The sequence below is a fragment of the Microcebus murinus genome, chromosome 6 (assembly GCF_040939455.1).
Source record: "Microcebus murinus isolate Inina chromosome 6, M.murinus_Inina_mat1.0, whole genome shotgun sequence".
NCBI lineage: Eukaryota > Metazoa > Chordata > Mammalia > Primates > Cheirogaleidae > Microcebus > Microcebus murinus.
The window spans coordinates 28,138,356-28,155,397 of record NC_134109.1 but is presented as its reverse complement, the minus strand read 5'-3'; the positions used below and the strand labels follow the sequence as shown (position 1 = coordinate 28,155,397).

The following is a 17,042-nucleotide window of genomic DNA, read 5'->3' as shown; positions in this document are numbered from 1 at the left end:
CTATTGTTATAGACCTTTTTTGCCACTTCTAACAGGTCCTGCAGAGTCTTCTTGCCTAATCTATCTATTCTCTGCACCTTGCGCCTGATGTCTGGGGCTGCCTGATTAACAAACACCATCATAACAGTGGCTTGCTGCCTTTTATAGTGGGATCTATGGGGGTGTACTGCCGGAAGACCTCCATGATCTTTTCTAAGCATGCTGCCGGGCTCTCCTCCGGCCCCTGATGAACATCTCCTACCTTAGCCAAATTGGTCAGCTTTCGCGCCGCCATAAGGAGACCGGCCATCAGAGTCTGGCGGTAGACCTGGAGACGCTCCCTACCTTCAGCCTCATTGTAGTCCCAGGGTGGCCATTCAAGGGGGAAGGTCTGATCAATGGTCTGCGGATTCATGGCAGGTCTGCCATCTTCACCCGGGGCCAGCTTCCGTGTCTCCCCCTGAATTCTTTCTCTTTCTTCTGTGGTGAAAAGCACCTTGAGCAGCTGCTGGCAATCATCCCAAGTGGGCTGATGTGTAAAAAGAACAGAATCTAAAAGGTTAATGAGATCTCTGGGGTTCTCAGAGAAGTTTGAGTTTTGAGCCTTCCAATTATAAAGATCACTGGTAGAGGAGGGCCAATATTGGAATGTCTGTGCTCTGTCCTTCCCCAGGGGTCCCACTGCTCTCAGAGGGAGCGCCTTTAAGGGCTCCGGGTCTGGGGCTTGGCCAGTCTGCTGTCTGGTTTTATAGGCCGGCCATGCTGCCGGTGGTCCCACGTCCTCCTGGGCCGGGGGAGCTGCAGAGGCAGCCCCAGGATTATAGGGTGGAGGCGTGTTTCATTCGAGACCTGTCAGGTCTGGGTAGAGATTGGAGTCCAGCAACACTGGTGTCCCAATGGACCTCGGACTCCGTGCCGCCCCCCCCTTCTGACTTCTTTAACTGCCAGAACTTCCGCCTTTTTTCTCGGGGCAGGTAGGGGGGCCTTCAGCCAGGATGGCGGGTCTCAAACCCACTCTTGCCAGACCACAATATAGGGGATCTGATCAGGGTGTCCATGGTGGCCAAATACCACCCCTTTTAACTTTTTGATCAAGGAGGCATCAAACGAGCCCTCCCTGGGCCACCCCACTCCAAACGTGGGCCACTCGGCCTCACAAAGGGTAACAAACTTTCCCTTCTTGACCTCTAGGGACAGGTTGTGTGCCCTTGCCCTGACATCCTTAAAATGGCTCACCAGGTTGGACAACGGTGTTGTTAGATCCTGTCCCATGGCTAGTCAATAATAGGCAGATGTGCAAACCAATATTCCGCAGTTAGGGCACTGGGGACAAGGATCTGAATCTCTAGCCTTTTACACTCCCTACGGAGGTAACGGCCGTGCCCCTCCCGCACTAGCCACTCCTGGCACGGGCGGCAGGAGATACACTGTGTGCTGCCAGCCCATGCAGGGGAATACTCACCTGGAGGTTCTAGTCACCTTTGCGGATCTTTTCGTGGGTCCCCTGATTCCACGGCCCCAGCCCGAAACCCATGCAACCCTGATGGGTTCTCGGGCCGAAACCACAGAACCCAGAGACTCCAACAAGCCAACGAGAGATGTCACACTCACTCACACACACACAGAAAGCCGGCGACAAACAAAGCAGACAACAGACAAGTGGACAGTGAGGTAAACAGACAACCTAATCTGGTCCGGACCTACTCCCCGGTCTCCTCCTGACCGAGCCCTTGGCTACAAGGTCAGCTCCAGCTCCTCCTGACCGAGCCCTAGGCTACAAGGTCAGCTCCGGAGTCCCAACGGGGCCAGAGGACGTCTCCGCCTGGCTCCGACCGGCGACCCACCAGCGCGTCCGCCTAGGTCCTGTGCCGGCGTCCTGATCCGGGGTCCTGCAAGGGGATTCCGCGTCCCTTGCCCAACACCACACCCGGCTAGTCCGGGGTGGATTTTCACACTCCTCCCTCAGCCCTGAATTCTATCCGGTAGTCTGTAGGGAAGGCAAATCCCGGACGAGCCCCCAAATGTTAGGGACCGACCTTCCACAGCCCCACCGGACAGAAAAGCAGAGACATCGAGGATGTAATTACACAAGAGGAGGTTTATTTTCTGGCTAGCCAGGGTCCAAGCCCCAGAGCACCAACGCAGTGGTCACTCTTGCAGGCAAGGACCCCGACTGGGGTTGCAGCGTGCCTTTTATCCCTATGGTGCATACGCTATGCAGTGGCTGATCACGCGTGGATCATGCATTGACCTTTAACATGATTGGTTGGCTGGCAGCCCCACTATACAGGGGTCCGAACAATGCAAAGTTGGCGCAATCAAGCAAGCAAGCAACGGTTTCCATGGCAAGCAAGCAACAGTTTCCAGAAGCCGGATGTTAGTTCCGGCTTCACTGGGGTGTGGGCCTTGCAGGTGTGCAATGTCTCGACACCGGCTTCACTGGGGTGTGGGCCTTGCAGGTGTGCAATGTCTCGACCCCTCACAATTTTTTTTTTTTTTGAAACAGAGTCTCAAGCCTGTTGCCCAGGCTAGAGTGAGTGCCGTGGCATCAGCCTAGCTCACAGCAACCTCAAACTCCTGGGCTCAAGCAATCCTGCTGCCCCAGCCTCCCGAGTAGATGGGACTACAGGCATGCGCCACCATGCCCAGCTAGTTTTTTCTATATATATTAGTTGGCCAATTAATTTCTTTCTATTTATAGTAGAGACAGGGTCTCACTCTTGCTCAGGCTGGTTTTGAACTCCTGACCTTGAGCAATCTGCCCACCTCAGCCTCTCAGAATGCTAGGCGCCTGGCTGTAAAGTCTTATTTTTTTTAACAGTTTTAGGTCCACAGCAAAACTGAGCATAAGGTACAGAGATTTCTCATGTACTCCCTGCCCCTACCCCATGCACAGTTCCCTTCTGTTCACCATCAGCATCCCACACCAGAATGGTACATTTGTTACAACTGATTGATCTACAGTGACACATCATTATCACTCAAAGTCCCAGGTTTACTTTAGGGTTCACTCTTGGTGTTGTGCATTTTATAGCTTTGGACAAATGTATAATACCATGTGTCCACCATTATGGTGTTATGGTACAGAATAGTTTCTGTACAGAATAGTTTCACTGCCCTAAAAACTGCCTGTGTTCCAACTTTACATCCCTCCCCTCCCCCGAACCCCTGGCAAACACTGATCTTTTTACTGTCTCCATAGTTTTGGCTTTTCCAGAATGTCATATAGTTGGAATAATACAGTACGTAGCCTTTTCAGATTGAGTTCTTTCACTTAGTAATATTCATTTAATGTTGTCTGTCCCTGTCTTTCCATGGCTTAATAGCTCATTTCTCTTTAGTGATAAATAATATTCCATTGCCTGGATGTACCAGTTTAATTATCTATTCACCTATTGAAAGACATCTTGGTTGCTTCTAAGTTTTGGCAATTATAGATAAAGCTATTATAAACATCTGTGTGCAGGTTTTTCTGTGGTCATAAGTTTTCAACTCATTTGGGTAAATATGAAGCAGCCCGATTGCTGGACGGTGGCTGCTGGGCCGGGTGGTGCACAAGGGGGACTTCCTGCCGCCAGGTGAGACGGGGCTGCGGGAGTGTGTGAGGGTCGGTGGCCTCCGGGCTGCTCTAGCTGAGGTTTGGCTACAGGGCAAGATCAGAAAAGCTGGCATTGGTTGTCAATGGCGCTCAGCAAAGATGGGGGATTTTGGCGTCCTGGAGTCCTGTTCCTTTTTTTTTTGGTAAGAGTATGTTTAGAAGGTGAGAAACTGCCAAACTGTCTTCTAAACTGGCTGTACCATTTTGCATTACCATCAGCATTGAATGAGAGTTGTCACTCTACATCCTCACTAGCATTTGGTGGTGTCACTGTTATGGATTTTTGTCATTCTATTAGGTGGGTAATTTCTTTTATTTTTGTTTTGATTGTTTGAGATAGAGTCTCACTCTGTCACCCAAGCTGGAGTGCAGTGGCGAAATTTATAGCTCACCGCAACCTCAAACTCCTGGGCTCAAGCGATCCTCCTGCCTTAGCCTCCACAGTAGTTGAGACTACAGGTGCGCACTACCACTCCTGGCTAATTATTCTATTTTTTTGTAGAGAAAGCATCTCACTCTTGCTCAGACTGGTCTCGAACTACTAAGCTTAAGCAATCCTCCTGCCTTGGCCTCCCAAAGTGCTAGGATTACAGGTGGGAGCTACTGTGCCTAGCCGGAATTATTTTTTAACCACGTTGTTATTTGCACACAGAAGAAGCCTAACTAACTTAACTGACATGGTCATGGAATTATTAAAAGACCAACTTGATTCAAGAGGAATAAAATTTTAACTGATAACAATGAAGTCATATAAGCATGACACTAGAAGAAAAATACAACAAATTTAATAATGCTAGGTAGAGGAAGGTATTTCTTAACATGACACAAGGCACAAGATAATTAATAGACAAATTACATAATAGGAGAAAACATAACATATATAATAGGTAATATATAAAAGGATATATAAAAGATTTCTACACAGTAATAAAGAATAAGGACAAAAGATTAAAAAAAACAGCTTTCAGAAGTAAAAATACAAGTTGATAATAAATACAGGAAAATAATATTGGCTTCACTTGATGGACTAAATTCATCACTCTTCTTCCACAAATCCCTTAAAATGAAAGCAAAGATAAATTTGTAAAGGAATAATTCATAACAATCTTAGAAGATGAAAAAAGAAAGCTATTTAATGCCCAGAAAGTATGACGATATAATATCCTAAAATATAAAACCAGAAGAAATGAGATCCAAAAGAATAGAGGAAGTCAGAGGCCAAATATGTGCAGAAAAAAGCTACTCAAAATGGAAAAATTCCACTGGCACGGTGGCTCATGCCTGTAATCCCAGCACTTTGGGAGGCCGAGGCAGAAGGATCAGTTGAGGCCAGGAGTTTGAGGTTGCAGTGAGCTATGGTCATGCTACTCCACTCCAGCCTGGGCAACAGAGCAAGACCCTGTTTCAAAAAACAACACAAACAAAATGAAACAAAAGAAACCCCACAAGGACATCTCTAGCCAATTGCCTAGGGCAAGGTAATTGTGTTATACAAATTATGCTACTTATGCCGTGGAATCTGTGAAATCTCAGTGGCTTATTACAACATAGTTTTATTTGTCACTCTTTTCACAATACAAAGCATGTTGCACAACAGTACCTATCTTCAGTTACCCTTATTCAAGCATTAATTTATGGGTTCAGGTATGTTCTATAAATGTAGCTATATTGTCTGGAACATACTGGTTGGCTTCCAAAATTGCCATTGAAAGGGGTAGAGAATCACGATTTACAACTGCTGGAGAAATAGGATGTTATCATTTTTGCTCTGATTTCATTAGAACTTAGTCATACAAACCCCGCAAGCCTACAGAGGAGGCTGGGAACTATAGTCATCCTAAGTACCTGGAAAGAGGAAGTGAACTGGTAACATTAATTTAAAAACTGAATTCAGAATGATGTGGCATTGGGAACCAATCATGCTCTTCTGCCAACACACACACATACTGAGCTGCAGGCCCCTGTAGCATTTAGGCTTGGATTATACCTGAGACTGCTGTATGAAAAGTGAAGAACCTTCCAGTAGAAGGATCTTAGTTGTAAATTTATAGAGGCTTAGAGACAGAACAGATCTCAAAGTAACTGAAAACCTCCACAATACACAGAGGAGGGTGGAGAGGGAAAGGCAGCTCTTCCTTAGGCAACTATACTATTAATAAATACCTCCAGTTCAAGAATTATGTAGTAAGCTTCCCTTTCTTTGGAAATATGAGAGAGGTGGTCCCCAGCCGGCCTGCATGCTCAATGACCGGAAGTAAAGCCTGATACTGACATTAGCATGCCCTACAGATTTACAGAGTCTATTCAGTCACTTCCCATTCAGGAGAGACCCCCAAGTGGATGCCAGGAACTGCGGACAGAACCGGATGCTGTTAGGGACCGACCTTCCACAGCCCCACCGGACAGAAAAGCAGAGACATCGAGGATGCAATCACACAAGAGGAGGTTTATTTTCTGGCTAGCCAGGGTCCAAGCCCCAGAGCACCAACGCAGTGGCCACTCTCACAGGCAAGGACCCCGACCGGAACAACCGCATGCCTTTTATCCCCATGGTGCACAAGCTGTGCACAAGCCGACTACGCATGGATCATGCGTTGACCTTTAAAATGATTGGTTGCCCACTATTGCCTTTTGAAATAATTGGCGGGTTGGTTGCCCTCTATTGCCTGATGGGCCAGTTGCCCATGCTTCAATGACCTCATCCCATAATTCCCCTTACAGCGGTGTAGCAAGCAAGCAATGACCAGAAGCAAAGGTTTGCAGTTAGCTCATTGCCCCACCCAAGTAAATTCCCGACAATTGGAAGAATTCCTCTGCCCTTCCTCTGTCCTACAAATTCCTCTGCCCTACAATGCTACATATACTCTTTTTTCCTACACATACTTTCCTCTGATAAAGTTTAGTTTATAAATTAGCAACAGCACTCTTGCACTTTGGGGTTATTATCAAAAGTAAAATAAGGGTCAGTTGAACGCAAGCCTTGCACCATCTCCATGTGTATCTGATAGCCTAGATGGCTGCTAAGTGACTAACAGGCGGGTAACCTATACAGCGGAAATAATCTGGACAAACGGATAATTTATATTTCAGGCAAGACAGACCAGGTACCAGCACGAGATTTCATCACCCTACTTTTAAAAACCTATGAATTGTTTATTTCTGGAATTTTCCATTTAATATTTGTCCACTCCCGTTGACCACGGATAACTACCCGTTGACCACGGATAACTAAAACCACGGCAAGTATGTGGGCTTGTGAAAATTCACACTGTACACATAGGATTTGTGCATTTTGGGGGTATGCAAGTTATACTTTATTAAAAGCTTTTCTTAAAAAAAAGCTGCCAGACAGCCCATGAAGGGATGGAATTTGGCTTGATCTCACTCACCTCTGGTCTCAGCACGAATCTATCTCGCAAGAACTTTCGCTCCAAGAGTGGCGTGGGGCAGAGAAGCGTCCTGGGGGCGGGTGGGGCCACACCCAAAACCTCTGGAGGCCGCTGCGCGCCCCACCCCAGACCTCACCAGTCCTGTTCCTTTTGCCTCAGACGACTCCCGGGCCGTCGGGCCCACGGGTCTGAAGTGACTAGACGTCTCCCTGGGCAGCTCAGCCACCGACCGCTCCTGGTGCTCAGGGACGCCAGACTCCCTCAGACTGACGCGCTCGCCACGACCTCCGACGGGCCTCAAGACCTCGGCCTCCAGCTCACCCGCTCAGGGTCCGCTATGACGGCGACGCTGATCCTGGAGCCCGCGGGCCGCTGCTGCTGGGACGAGCCGGTGCGCATCGTCGTGCGCGGCCTGGCGCCCGAGCAGCCGGTCACGCTGCGCGCGTCCCTGCGCGACGAGAAGGGCGCGCTCTTCCGGGCCCACGCGCGCTACCGCGCCGACGTCGCCGGCCAGCTGGACCTGGCGCGCGCGCCCGCGCTGGGTGGCAGCTTCGCGGGGCTCGAGCCCATGGGGCTGCTCTGGGCCCTGGAGCCCCAGAAGCCTTTAAGGCGCTTTCTGAAGCGCGACGTGAGGACGCCGTTCGCTGTGGAGCTGGAGGTGCTGGACGGCCACGGGCCCGAGGCCGGGCGGCTGCTGGGCCGGGCGGTGCACGAGCGGGACTTCCTGCCGCCCGGGGTGCGGCGGGAGCCGGTGCGCGCGGACCGGGTGCGCGCCACGCTCTTCCTGCCGCCAGGTGAGCGGGGGCTGCGGGAGTGTGTGAGGGTCGGTGGCCTCCGGGCTGCTCTAGCTGGGGTCTGGCTCCGGGGCAAGGTCAGAAGGGCTGGCATTGGCTGTCAATACCCGCTCAACCAAAAAGGCGGATTTTAATGATACGCTCTGCACTGTGCACCTTTCTTGCACTCTATCATTTGACCTCTGTAATGCCCCATGAGGTGGGTGTTGTTATTCTGCAGATGAAAAGCTAGGCTCAGATTGGTAGGTACATTGTCCTCTTTGCTATTAATCACTCCCCTACAGCCCGACTCATCTTTGGCAAAATGCAGACTGTCAAGGAGGCTGTTGCCACGTCCCCTTCTCTAGTGTCCGGAGCACACTGGGCCCCTTCTCCACTTCTTCATGTCCCTCTTTACTGCAGATCACAGTTCAGACTTCACTGCCTTCTCATATAAAGCCATCTCCGGATATTTCTTTTTCTTTCTTCACTTTTAAGTAGACATCTGAAATATTAGTACACAGAAACCCTGAGGGTTGCTGCAACACAACATAAGCTTTATTTTAGATTCTTCTTTGTCCAGTCCTCCAACAGAGCACTCTAAGTCAACACCATCTAAAATTCCTCCTTCTATGATATTTTCATTAACAAAAGACTTTGTTCCTCCTCTTATGACAACTTAAAGATTCTTAGAATCTTACAAATAATTTATCACATAATCATCTGAATGGTCACATCATCAATAAGAAGTTACTCTGCATTTTAGATTTTTCTCTCCCCAAGCAGCTTGTGTCCCTTTTTAGAAGTGACTCAGGCATCTGCTCTCTTTCCTTTAATTTATAGGAACCCACTAAATAATTTAGAAAGGTGTCTAAAAGGAAAGCAAATTCTTAAATTGTATAAATACCTTTCCTCTATAATATTCCATTCTCTAGGACCTGGACCCTTCCCAGGGATCATTGACATCTTTGGTCTTGGAGGGGGCCTGTTGGAATATCGAGCCAGCCTTCTGGCTGGCCATGGTTTTGCCACATTGGCTCTAGCTTATTATGACTTTGAAGATCTCCCCAAGCAACTGGACAACATACACCTGGAGTACTTTGAAGAAGCCCTATGCTACATGCTTCAGCACCCCCAGGTTCTCCCATGTCCTTTATTTATTTATTTATTAAATATTATTAATTTTCCTTACAATAACTGGCCTGCCAACCATGTCCTTTATTTAATTAGTCTCTCTAGAAACATCTCCATAGACGGTGTCACCTTTACCAGGTGTAGTGAGGCTATTCTGTTCCTCTTTCACAAAGATTTCTTTGGAAGACTTTTTGAACTTAAGGTGCATATTATTTCCACTTTCTCTGCCAGAGGGATTCATGGTGTAGAATTAATGGTAAAATCCATGTGAGATTCTACATAGTAATATTAAGATGCCTTTTGTAATGCAGATTGAGCTTCTAATTTATTTTCTTTGTATGCTTTTTTTAATCTTTAATTTTCTGTTATCTGAGTAGATTATCAGATTTTCATCACACTTGTCCACTCCTTTAAGAAGCTAAGAACTACTTTTTTGGGCTCCTCAGTCTTGTTTTGTAATCATTTGCCAATATATATGGATGGGGCCTGAAGAATGATTCAGATCTTGGAATAGAATTTTAGATCCACACCATTGGATACACAACCACATTAAAACTTGGATCAGGTCTACACAAGTGACGCCCTGAACTTGACAGTCTCCAATGAGGCTCAGCCTTCTCTAGTGGATGATCCTCTGGAATATGATCAAATATGCCAGTGAGTTTAAGATTTGTTTGCCATGTGTTCAGCTAGATATTTAATACATAAGAAGAAACTCTACAGTCAGCTGAGGTTCATTCTCTTATGGGCAGTTCTCAGATTAAAGCAATATTTCGAGTTGTGTTTTAGAAATATATTTTTTGTATTGGATGAGTTCTTGACTTTTCTCTTTTCTTTTCTTCTCTTCCAGGTCAAGGGCCCAGGCATTGGGCTTTTGGGCATTTCTCTAGGGGCTGATATTTGTCTCTCGATGGCCTCATTCTTGAAAAATGTCTCAGCCACAGTTTCCATCAATGGATCTGTGTTCACTGGAAACAGAGGCTTACACTATAAGCAGACTAGCATCCCACCATTGGGCTATGACCTGAGGAGAACCAAGGTAGCTTTCTCAGGCCTGCTGGACATTGTGGATGTACGGAATGATACGGTCGGAGGGTGTGAGAACCCCAGCATGATTCCAATAGAGAAGGCCCAGGGGCCCATCCTCTTCATTGTTGGTCAGGATGACCACAACTGGAGGAGTGAGTTATATGCTCAAGTAGCCTCTGAACGATTACAGGCCCATGGAAAGGAAAAACCCCAGATCATCAGTTACCCTGGGACTGGGCATTACATCGAGCCTCCTTACTTCCCCCTGTGCCCAGCTTCTTTTCACATATTACTGAAAAAACCTGTGATGTGGGGTGGGGAGCCCAGGCCTCATTCCAAGGCCCAGGTAGATGCTTGGAAGCAAATTCTGTCCTTCTTCTGTAAACACCTGGGAGGTACCCAGAAGAGAGCATTCCCCAAACTGTAATGCATTTGTCTGTTGTTGACCTGAGAGATTCAAGGTCGGATTCTAGTCTTCAGTAACCCTGTATGAATCGGGTATGTCATGGATAACATTAAATTCACATCTTTGGCTTTAATCATATACTTTAGGTAACTTTATTAAATAAGTTTTGTCATTAATTTTACTAATGTGACACATACTAATAGAAGATCTAGCTGTATGTATAACAGAAAAATATAAAAAGTATCTCTACTGTTAAAATTTGTGTTTTCTTTCAATTTTTTTTTAGTTAATGTCTTAAGCCATAGATGAATTTAAAGCTGTTGACGTTCTCTGTCACTATGAAAGAATGGTCACCTAATGATTGCTTTTGAGCTACTGGTAGTATGGTAGAATTGTCTTTCACCAAAAGGATAGAGAGAAGTGTTGAAATAAGGATAGGCAGCTGACCTTTTCATTCTAGAGGTCAGAGAAGAATCCTTTGAGAGGAGTTATTGGGGGCATCTGTCTCTAGAAGAGTTAAGTCTAAAGACTGTTACACAAATGAATGTCCCTCTCATTTCCTGGCTCTAATAACAGACCTTGGAAAATCATAGGGTGATAACCTTAGAGGAATCATTTCTCACTTTGTCATCAGGCTACACATCACCATTAAGTAGACTTGAAGAGGTAACGGCTGAGAATTTTCCAAAACTGATGTCAAAGACATCAAGCCACATATTCAAAAAGCGCTATAAACCCCAGGCAGAATAAATATAGAGAAAACACTATCTCATACTTACCACATCACAGTAAAACTGTTCATGGAATTTTTAAAACATAGCTGAACATTCTTTGACATTTCTCCCATAGGTGGGAGACTCTATGTCCCTTCAAGTCTGGATGGACTTCTGACTGCTTCAATCAGTAGAGTAGAACAGAAGTCATGCTGTGTGACTTCACAGGCTAGGTCACAAAAGGCCATGAAGATTCTACTTTGTTTGCTGGGAACATCTACTTTGGGGGCTGGAGCCACCATTTGAGAAGCTTGTCTACCTTGAAGCTGCGATGCCCCAGACACATGGAGAAGCTAACTGTTGGCACTTGGCTGACAATCCCAGTTGAGGTCAGCCTCTGAGTCAACTTGGCCCAGATGCCAGATATGTGAATGAGAAAAGTTCTAGATGATTCTAGCCCCCGCCTGTTTGCATCTTCCCAGTGAAGACTTCAGATAACCTAGAGCAGAGAAGAGATGTCCCAGTCAAGCTCTGTCAAATTGCAGATTTGTGAGCAAGAGAGATTGTTCTTGTTTTATGTGACTATGTGTTGAGGTAGGTTTCAGTTATCTATTGTTGTGTAACAAGCCACCCCAAAATACAGTGGATGACAACAATAACCATGTATCCTTCTTGAGTCTGCAAATTAGACAGGACTCAGTGGGAGTGGATCACTTCTGTTCCAAGTGGCAGTGGCTGTGGCAGTTGGGGGAGAGTGGAAGATCTACTTTCATGGCAGAGATGTTGGTGGTACTGGCTGCCCACTGGGAACTCAGGCAGGGCTGTGGGTTAGGGGGTTCTCAATTTCTTTCCACCTGGGCCTTTTCACTGGCTACTTGGGCTGCGTTTCAAGAATGAGCATCCCAAGACAGCAAGGCTGAATTGCATGTCCTTTATTTGACAGTATTGGAAGCTACATACTATCACTCTTGCCATACTCTAGTGGTCGGGCAGTCAAAATGCTCACCGATAGTCAAGGAGAACTTAAAGTCTACGTTTTTTTTTTTTGTTTTGTTTTGTTTTGTTTTTGAGACAGAGTCTTGCCTCCCAGAGTGCTAGGATTACAGGAGTGAGCCACCATGCCTGGTCTATATGGGAAGTCTTTTTTTTTTTTTGAGACAGAGTCTCGCTTTGTTGCCCAGGCTAGAGTGAGTGCTGTGGCGTCAGCCTAGCTCATAGCAAACTCAAACTCCTGGGCTCAAGCGATCCTTCTGTCTCAGCCTCCCAAGTAGCTGGGACTACAGGCATGAGCCACCATGCCCAGCTAATTTTTTTTTCTATATATATTAGTTGTCCAATTAGTTTCTTTCTATTTATAGTAGAGACGGGGTCTCGCTCTTGCTCAGGCTGGTTTGGAACTCCCGACCTCGAGCAATCCGCCCGCCTCGGCCTCCCAGAGAGCTAGGATTATAGGTGTGAGCCACCGCTCCCGGCCTAAAGTCTACGTTTTGAATGGAGAGTGGGCAAGTTCTGCTCCTGCCTTGGCCTTCCAAAATCCTAGGACTAAAGGCATGAGCTACTGCACCCAGCCAAAAAATCTAGGTTTCAATTTTTGTCATGTTAAGTTTGAGTGCCCAGGTGAAGAGTCCAAATAGGCAGCTAGACCTACAAGTCAGAATCTCAGAGGACACATCAAGCTGATGGAGGTAGATACAATATTTGCTAAACTTGATTTTCTCTTGAAAGCTCAAATCTCATCATGGGTGACAAAGTTAATTTGAACCAACGGGCTTACTTAGTAACCTTTGGGAAAATGTCTGCCAAATTTCCAAGTGTTAATGTCAGTCATTTTAAATTGTTGTTCTAGGGGAGAAAGTGGCTAGTTCAGTTCACAACTCAATCTCATTAATTGCTTTTACTCAGATAGCCATACTTCAGTTGCAGCAGAAGTGCTTTATGTATACTTTTCAATTTGTCAAACAGATTGAAAAGATGTGAAGATTTATTAAAGCTGTCAGTTTTACAGCTTCAACAGGAATATTCCTCATTGAAATTGCTTTTTCCCCCCTTTCTGCCAGTGGTGGTGGTAAGGAATACAGTGATTATAACACACAGTTTGGTGTCACTGCCTTATTCATACTAAGGCGGCAGCAGTTTGACCCATTGTTATATGAGTGCAAATGTCAACACAGTGAAAAAGGCAAATAACAACTTAAGGATTATTATAAAAATGGATTTTATCTTTACCCAGGGGTCAATAGACCACATTTTGAGAATGTTTATTCTAGTGAAACTCTTCATATATGCACCAGGAGACAAAAACAAGGATATTCATAGAACTGTTTGTACTAGCAAAAAGCTGGAACTGGTCAAAATGCCCATTAACAATAGAATAGATTAATAAATTGTGGACTATTAGTAAAATGTAATATGATGAAGCAGTTAAATGTATGAACTACAGTGATCCAACACATAAACTAATTGAATCTTGGCAAAATATTGAGTAAAAAAAGCAAATTGTAGAAAAATTAATCAAGTATGTTTTCATTAAATATGTTACCCAAAACTCAAGCAAAAAAATAAATAAGTTTGACTTCATCAAAATGAAATATTTTTGGGACTGCAAACTGGTGCAACCTCTGTGGAAAGCAATATGGAGGTATCTTAAAGAGATACAAGTAGATCTACCATTTGATCTAGCAATCCCATTACTTGGCATCTACCCAAAAGAACAAAAGACATTCTATATAAAAGACATCTGCACTTGAATGTTTATAGCAGCACAATTCACAATTGCAAAGATGTGGAGACAACCCAAATGCCCATCAATACATAAGTGGATTAATAAAATGTGGTATATGTATACCATGGAGTACTATTCAGCTATAAGAAACAACGGTGATATAGCACCTCTTGTATTTTCCTGGATAGAACTAGAACCCATCCTACTAAGTGAAGTATCCCAAGAATGGAAAAATAGGCACCACATGTACTCACCGGCAAACTGGTTTCACTGACTAACATCTAAGTGCACATATAGGAATAATATTTATTGGGCATTGGGCAGATGGGAGAGGGGAGGTGGGCATGTGTATATACATACATAATGAGTGTGATGAGCACCATCTGGGAAATGGACACACTTGAAGCTCTGACACGGCGTGGGGAGGAGGGGCAAAGGCAACACACGTAACCTAAACATTTGTACGCCCATAATATGCTGAAATAAAAAATAAAAAGTATCAGGCCAAGCATGGTGGCTCATGCCTGTAATCCTAACACTCTGGGAGGCCAAGGCGGGAGGATCACTCAAGGTCAGGAGTTCGAGACCAGCCTGAGCAGGAGTGAGACTCTGTCTCAACTAAAAATAGAAAGAAATTAATTGGTCAACTAAAAATATATAGAAAAAATTAGCCGGGCATGGTGGCGCATGCCTGTAGCCCCAGCTACTACAGAGGCTGAGGCAGGAGGATCACTTGAGCCCAGGAGTTTGAGGTTGTTGTGAGCTAACCTGACACCACGGCACTCTAGCCGGGGCAACAGAGTAAGACTCTGTCTCAAAAAAAAAATAAATAAAATAAAATAAAACAAAATGTATCACAGGAAGGAAAAATTTGCTCAGAAAATACCACAAGTCACTGTAATCAATTTTATATCATATTAGTGTAAAAACATGAATTAGGTCCATGCAAAAAAATAAAGAATGCAGAAATAGAAAAAAAAAAATTTTTGTGTTTTGAAAGTACACCATCAAGAAAGTGAAAAGATACTCTACAGAATGGGAAAATTCTTTTCAGATCATATAACTGATAGGAGATTTATATCTAGAATATATAAAGAACTTAAAATTAATAAGACAACCTAATATTAAACGCAACTATTTAGAATAGATATTTCCCCAGAGAAGTTATACAAATGGCCAATAAGCACATGAAAAGATGCTCAATATTAGTAGCCATTAGAAAAATGCAAATTAAAATCACATTACTGCAACTCACTAGGGTGGTTATAATTAAAAGACATATAATAACAAGTGTTGGTAATGACATGGAGAAATTGGAACCATCATACACTGCTGGTGGGATTGTAAAATGGTGAAGCCATTTTGGAATTCTAACCTATACACAAAGGTTAAACATAGAATTACCATGTGTCCCAGCAATTCCAGTCCAAGAGAAATGAGACCCTATGACCACCCAAAACCTTGTACACAAATGTTCATTGAAGCATTATTCCCAGTAGCCAAGAAATGTATATAACCCAAATGTCCAATTGATGAATGGATAAATAAAAGTGATACATCCACACAACAGAATATTATTCAGCAATAAAGAGGGAATGAAGGACTAATACATGGATGTATTAAGTAACATGGGTGAACCTTGCAAACAACATGGTAAGTGAAAGAAGCCAGTCACAACAGACCACATATTATATGATCCCATTTATAAGAAATGTCCAGAATAGACAAATCTATACAGACCGAAGTAAATGAGTGGTTGCCTAGGGCTGAGAGTAGAGAGAGGAGAAAATAGGAAGTGACTGCTAATGGGCACAGGGTTTCTATTTGGGGTGATGAAAATATTCAGGAATTAGGTAGTGATGATGGTTGTACAACATTGTGAGTCTATTAAAAATCACTGAATTGTACACTAAATAAGTGAATTGTAATGGTATATATATCATACCTTAGAAAGATACTATTTTTTAAAAAGTGGATGAACTCCTAAGATTTGCATTCAGCTAAAATAAAAAACCTCCTGGCAACATTCTCTCTAACCTATGATGCAAGTTAAGAGGAATGGACCAATGTTCTGTTTCTGACTGATTATGCAGCAACAAAAGGTACCATTAAAATTCTTCACCCACATTGATTCTTCATCTTCTACCTATCAGGGCATAAGTTTCCCCATATATAGTTAGCTGCAAAAGCCTCTATGAATGAAAATATGCCCCTTGGGTCTACATAAGACTCCTTTCCTGATTTGTTTATAGAGACATAAGCAAGAAAAAATTAAGAGAAGAGTCTCATGATAGCAGAGAAGTCTTGATTCATGATCTTGGGAAAACTGACCATGTTAGAGATGCTGTCTGCTTCTAGAGAGAAACTTCTTTGGTTAGCTTTACCTTAAGGTTTCCAATGGGTGCACAGTTCTAAGGGTCTGGAGGGGCCCTTCCTACTTAGGAGATTATGAACCCAAGGTTCAAGGTCCTGAAGTTTTACTGCAGTATGGTTTGCCAGGACAGTGTTTCTTTCATGTTGTTTCCAGCACACCCAGTCTCCAGGATGTAGATCATGAAGGGTTTGATTGTCCTCATTTGGTAGATCATGAAAAGCTTCCTCTACCTGCTGGGCACAGTGGTGTGTGCCTGTAGTTCAAGCTACTTGGGAGACTGAGGTGGGAGGATTGCTTGAGCCTAGGAGTTCAAGGCTACAATGTGTTATGACTGCACCTGTGAATAACCACTGCACTCCAACATGGGCAACATAGTGACACTCTATCTCTATATAAAAAAAAAAAAAAAACAAAAACAGAGAGAGAGAGAAAAGAAAAGGAAAAAATGAAAAGCTTCCTTTACTTGGTAGAAATACACTTTGGCATAATGAATTAAAGCCTTGCAGGATTTAGTCATATCAGAGTTTAGGAGTGGAAGATACATGAGGTTCTATAAAGGCATAGACTTTTCCATGACTATTTTATTAATATAAGGGATCAACTTATGTTTTGCACTAGAAGTGGATCTGCTTATCATCAATCTGCAATACCTGTGACCAAGGCAATCCAGTTGATTTAGTTAGCTTTCCCTAATGCTATTGTACCTGTAATGCCTTATTTAAGTGTTTTACAACTTGCCTAGTGAAACAAGTACCTCTGTCACTGGAGATTTTTCCAGGAATGCCCCATGAGAGAAACACATTTCCTAATATTAATAATTTTAGCTACTGTTGTAGCATGAGCCTTCTTGCATAGGAAAGCTTCTCCACATGGTGTACAAATTATCTGTTCAAGTCCCTGCTTTCAGTTCTTTTGGGTATATACC

At 44.2% G+C, this 17,042-nt stretch overlaps 1 protein-coding gene across 2 annotated transcripts; it reads left to right on the top strand.

Moving 5' to 3' along the window:
- The first annotated feature begins 6,996 nt into the window (after positions 1-6,996).
- Positions 6,997-10,566, top strand: LOC105858350 (peroxisomal succinyl-coenzyme A thioesterase-like). 2 transcript variants are annotated; one of them, XM_076003879.1, is made up of 3 exons: positions 6,997-7,760; positions 8,675-8,877; positions 9,251-9,526. In XM_076003879.1, exons 1-3 carry the CDS (start codon positions 7,304-7,306, stop codon positions 9,293-9,295), a joined length of 705 nt encoding a protein of 234 aa, XP_075859994.1. In that variant the 5' UTR covers positions 6,997-7,303; the 3' UTR covers positions 9,296-9,526. The 2 variants fall into 2 exon arrangements, with proteins under 2 accessions (XP_075859994.1, XP_012596895.3); XM_012741441.3 differs by lacking the exon at positions 9,251-9,526 and adding an exon at positions 9,724-10,566 and having other exon boundaries at positions 7,012-7,760.
- The last annotated feature ends 6,476 nt before the right edge of the window (positions 10,567-17,042 follow it).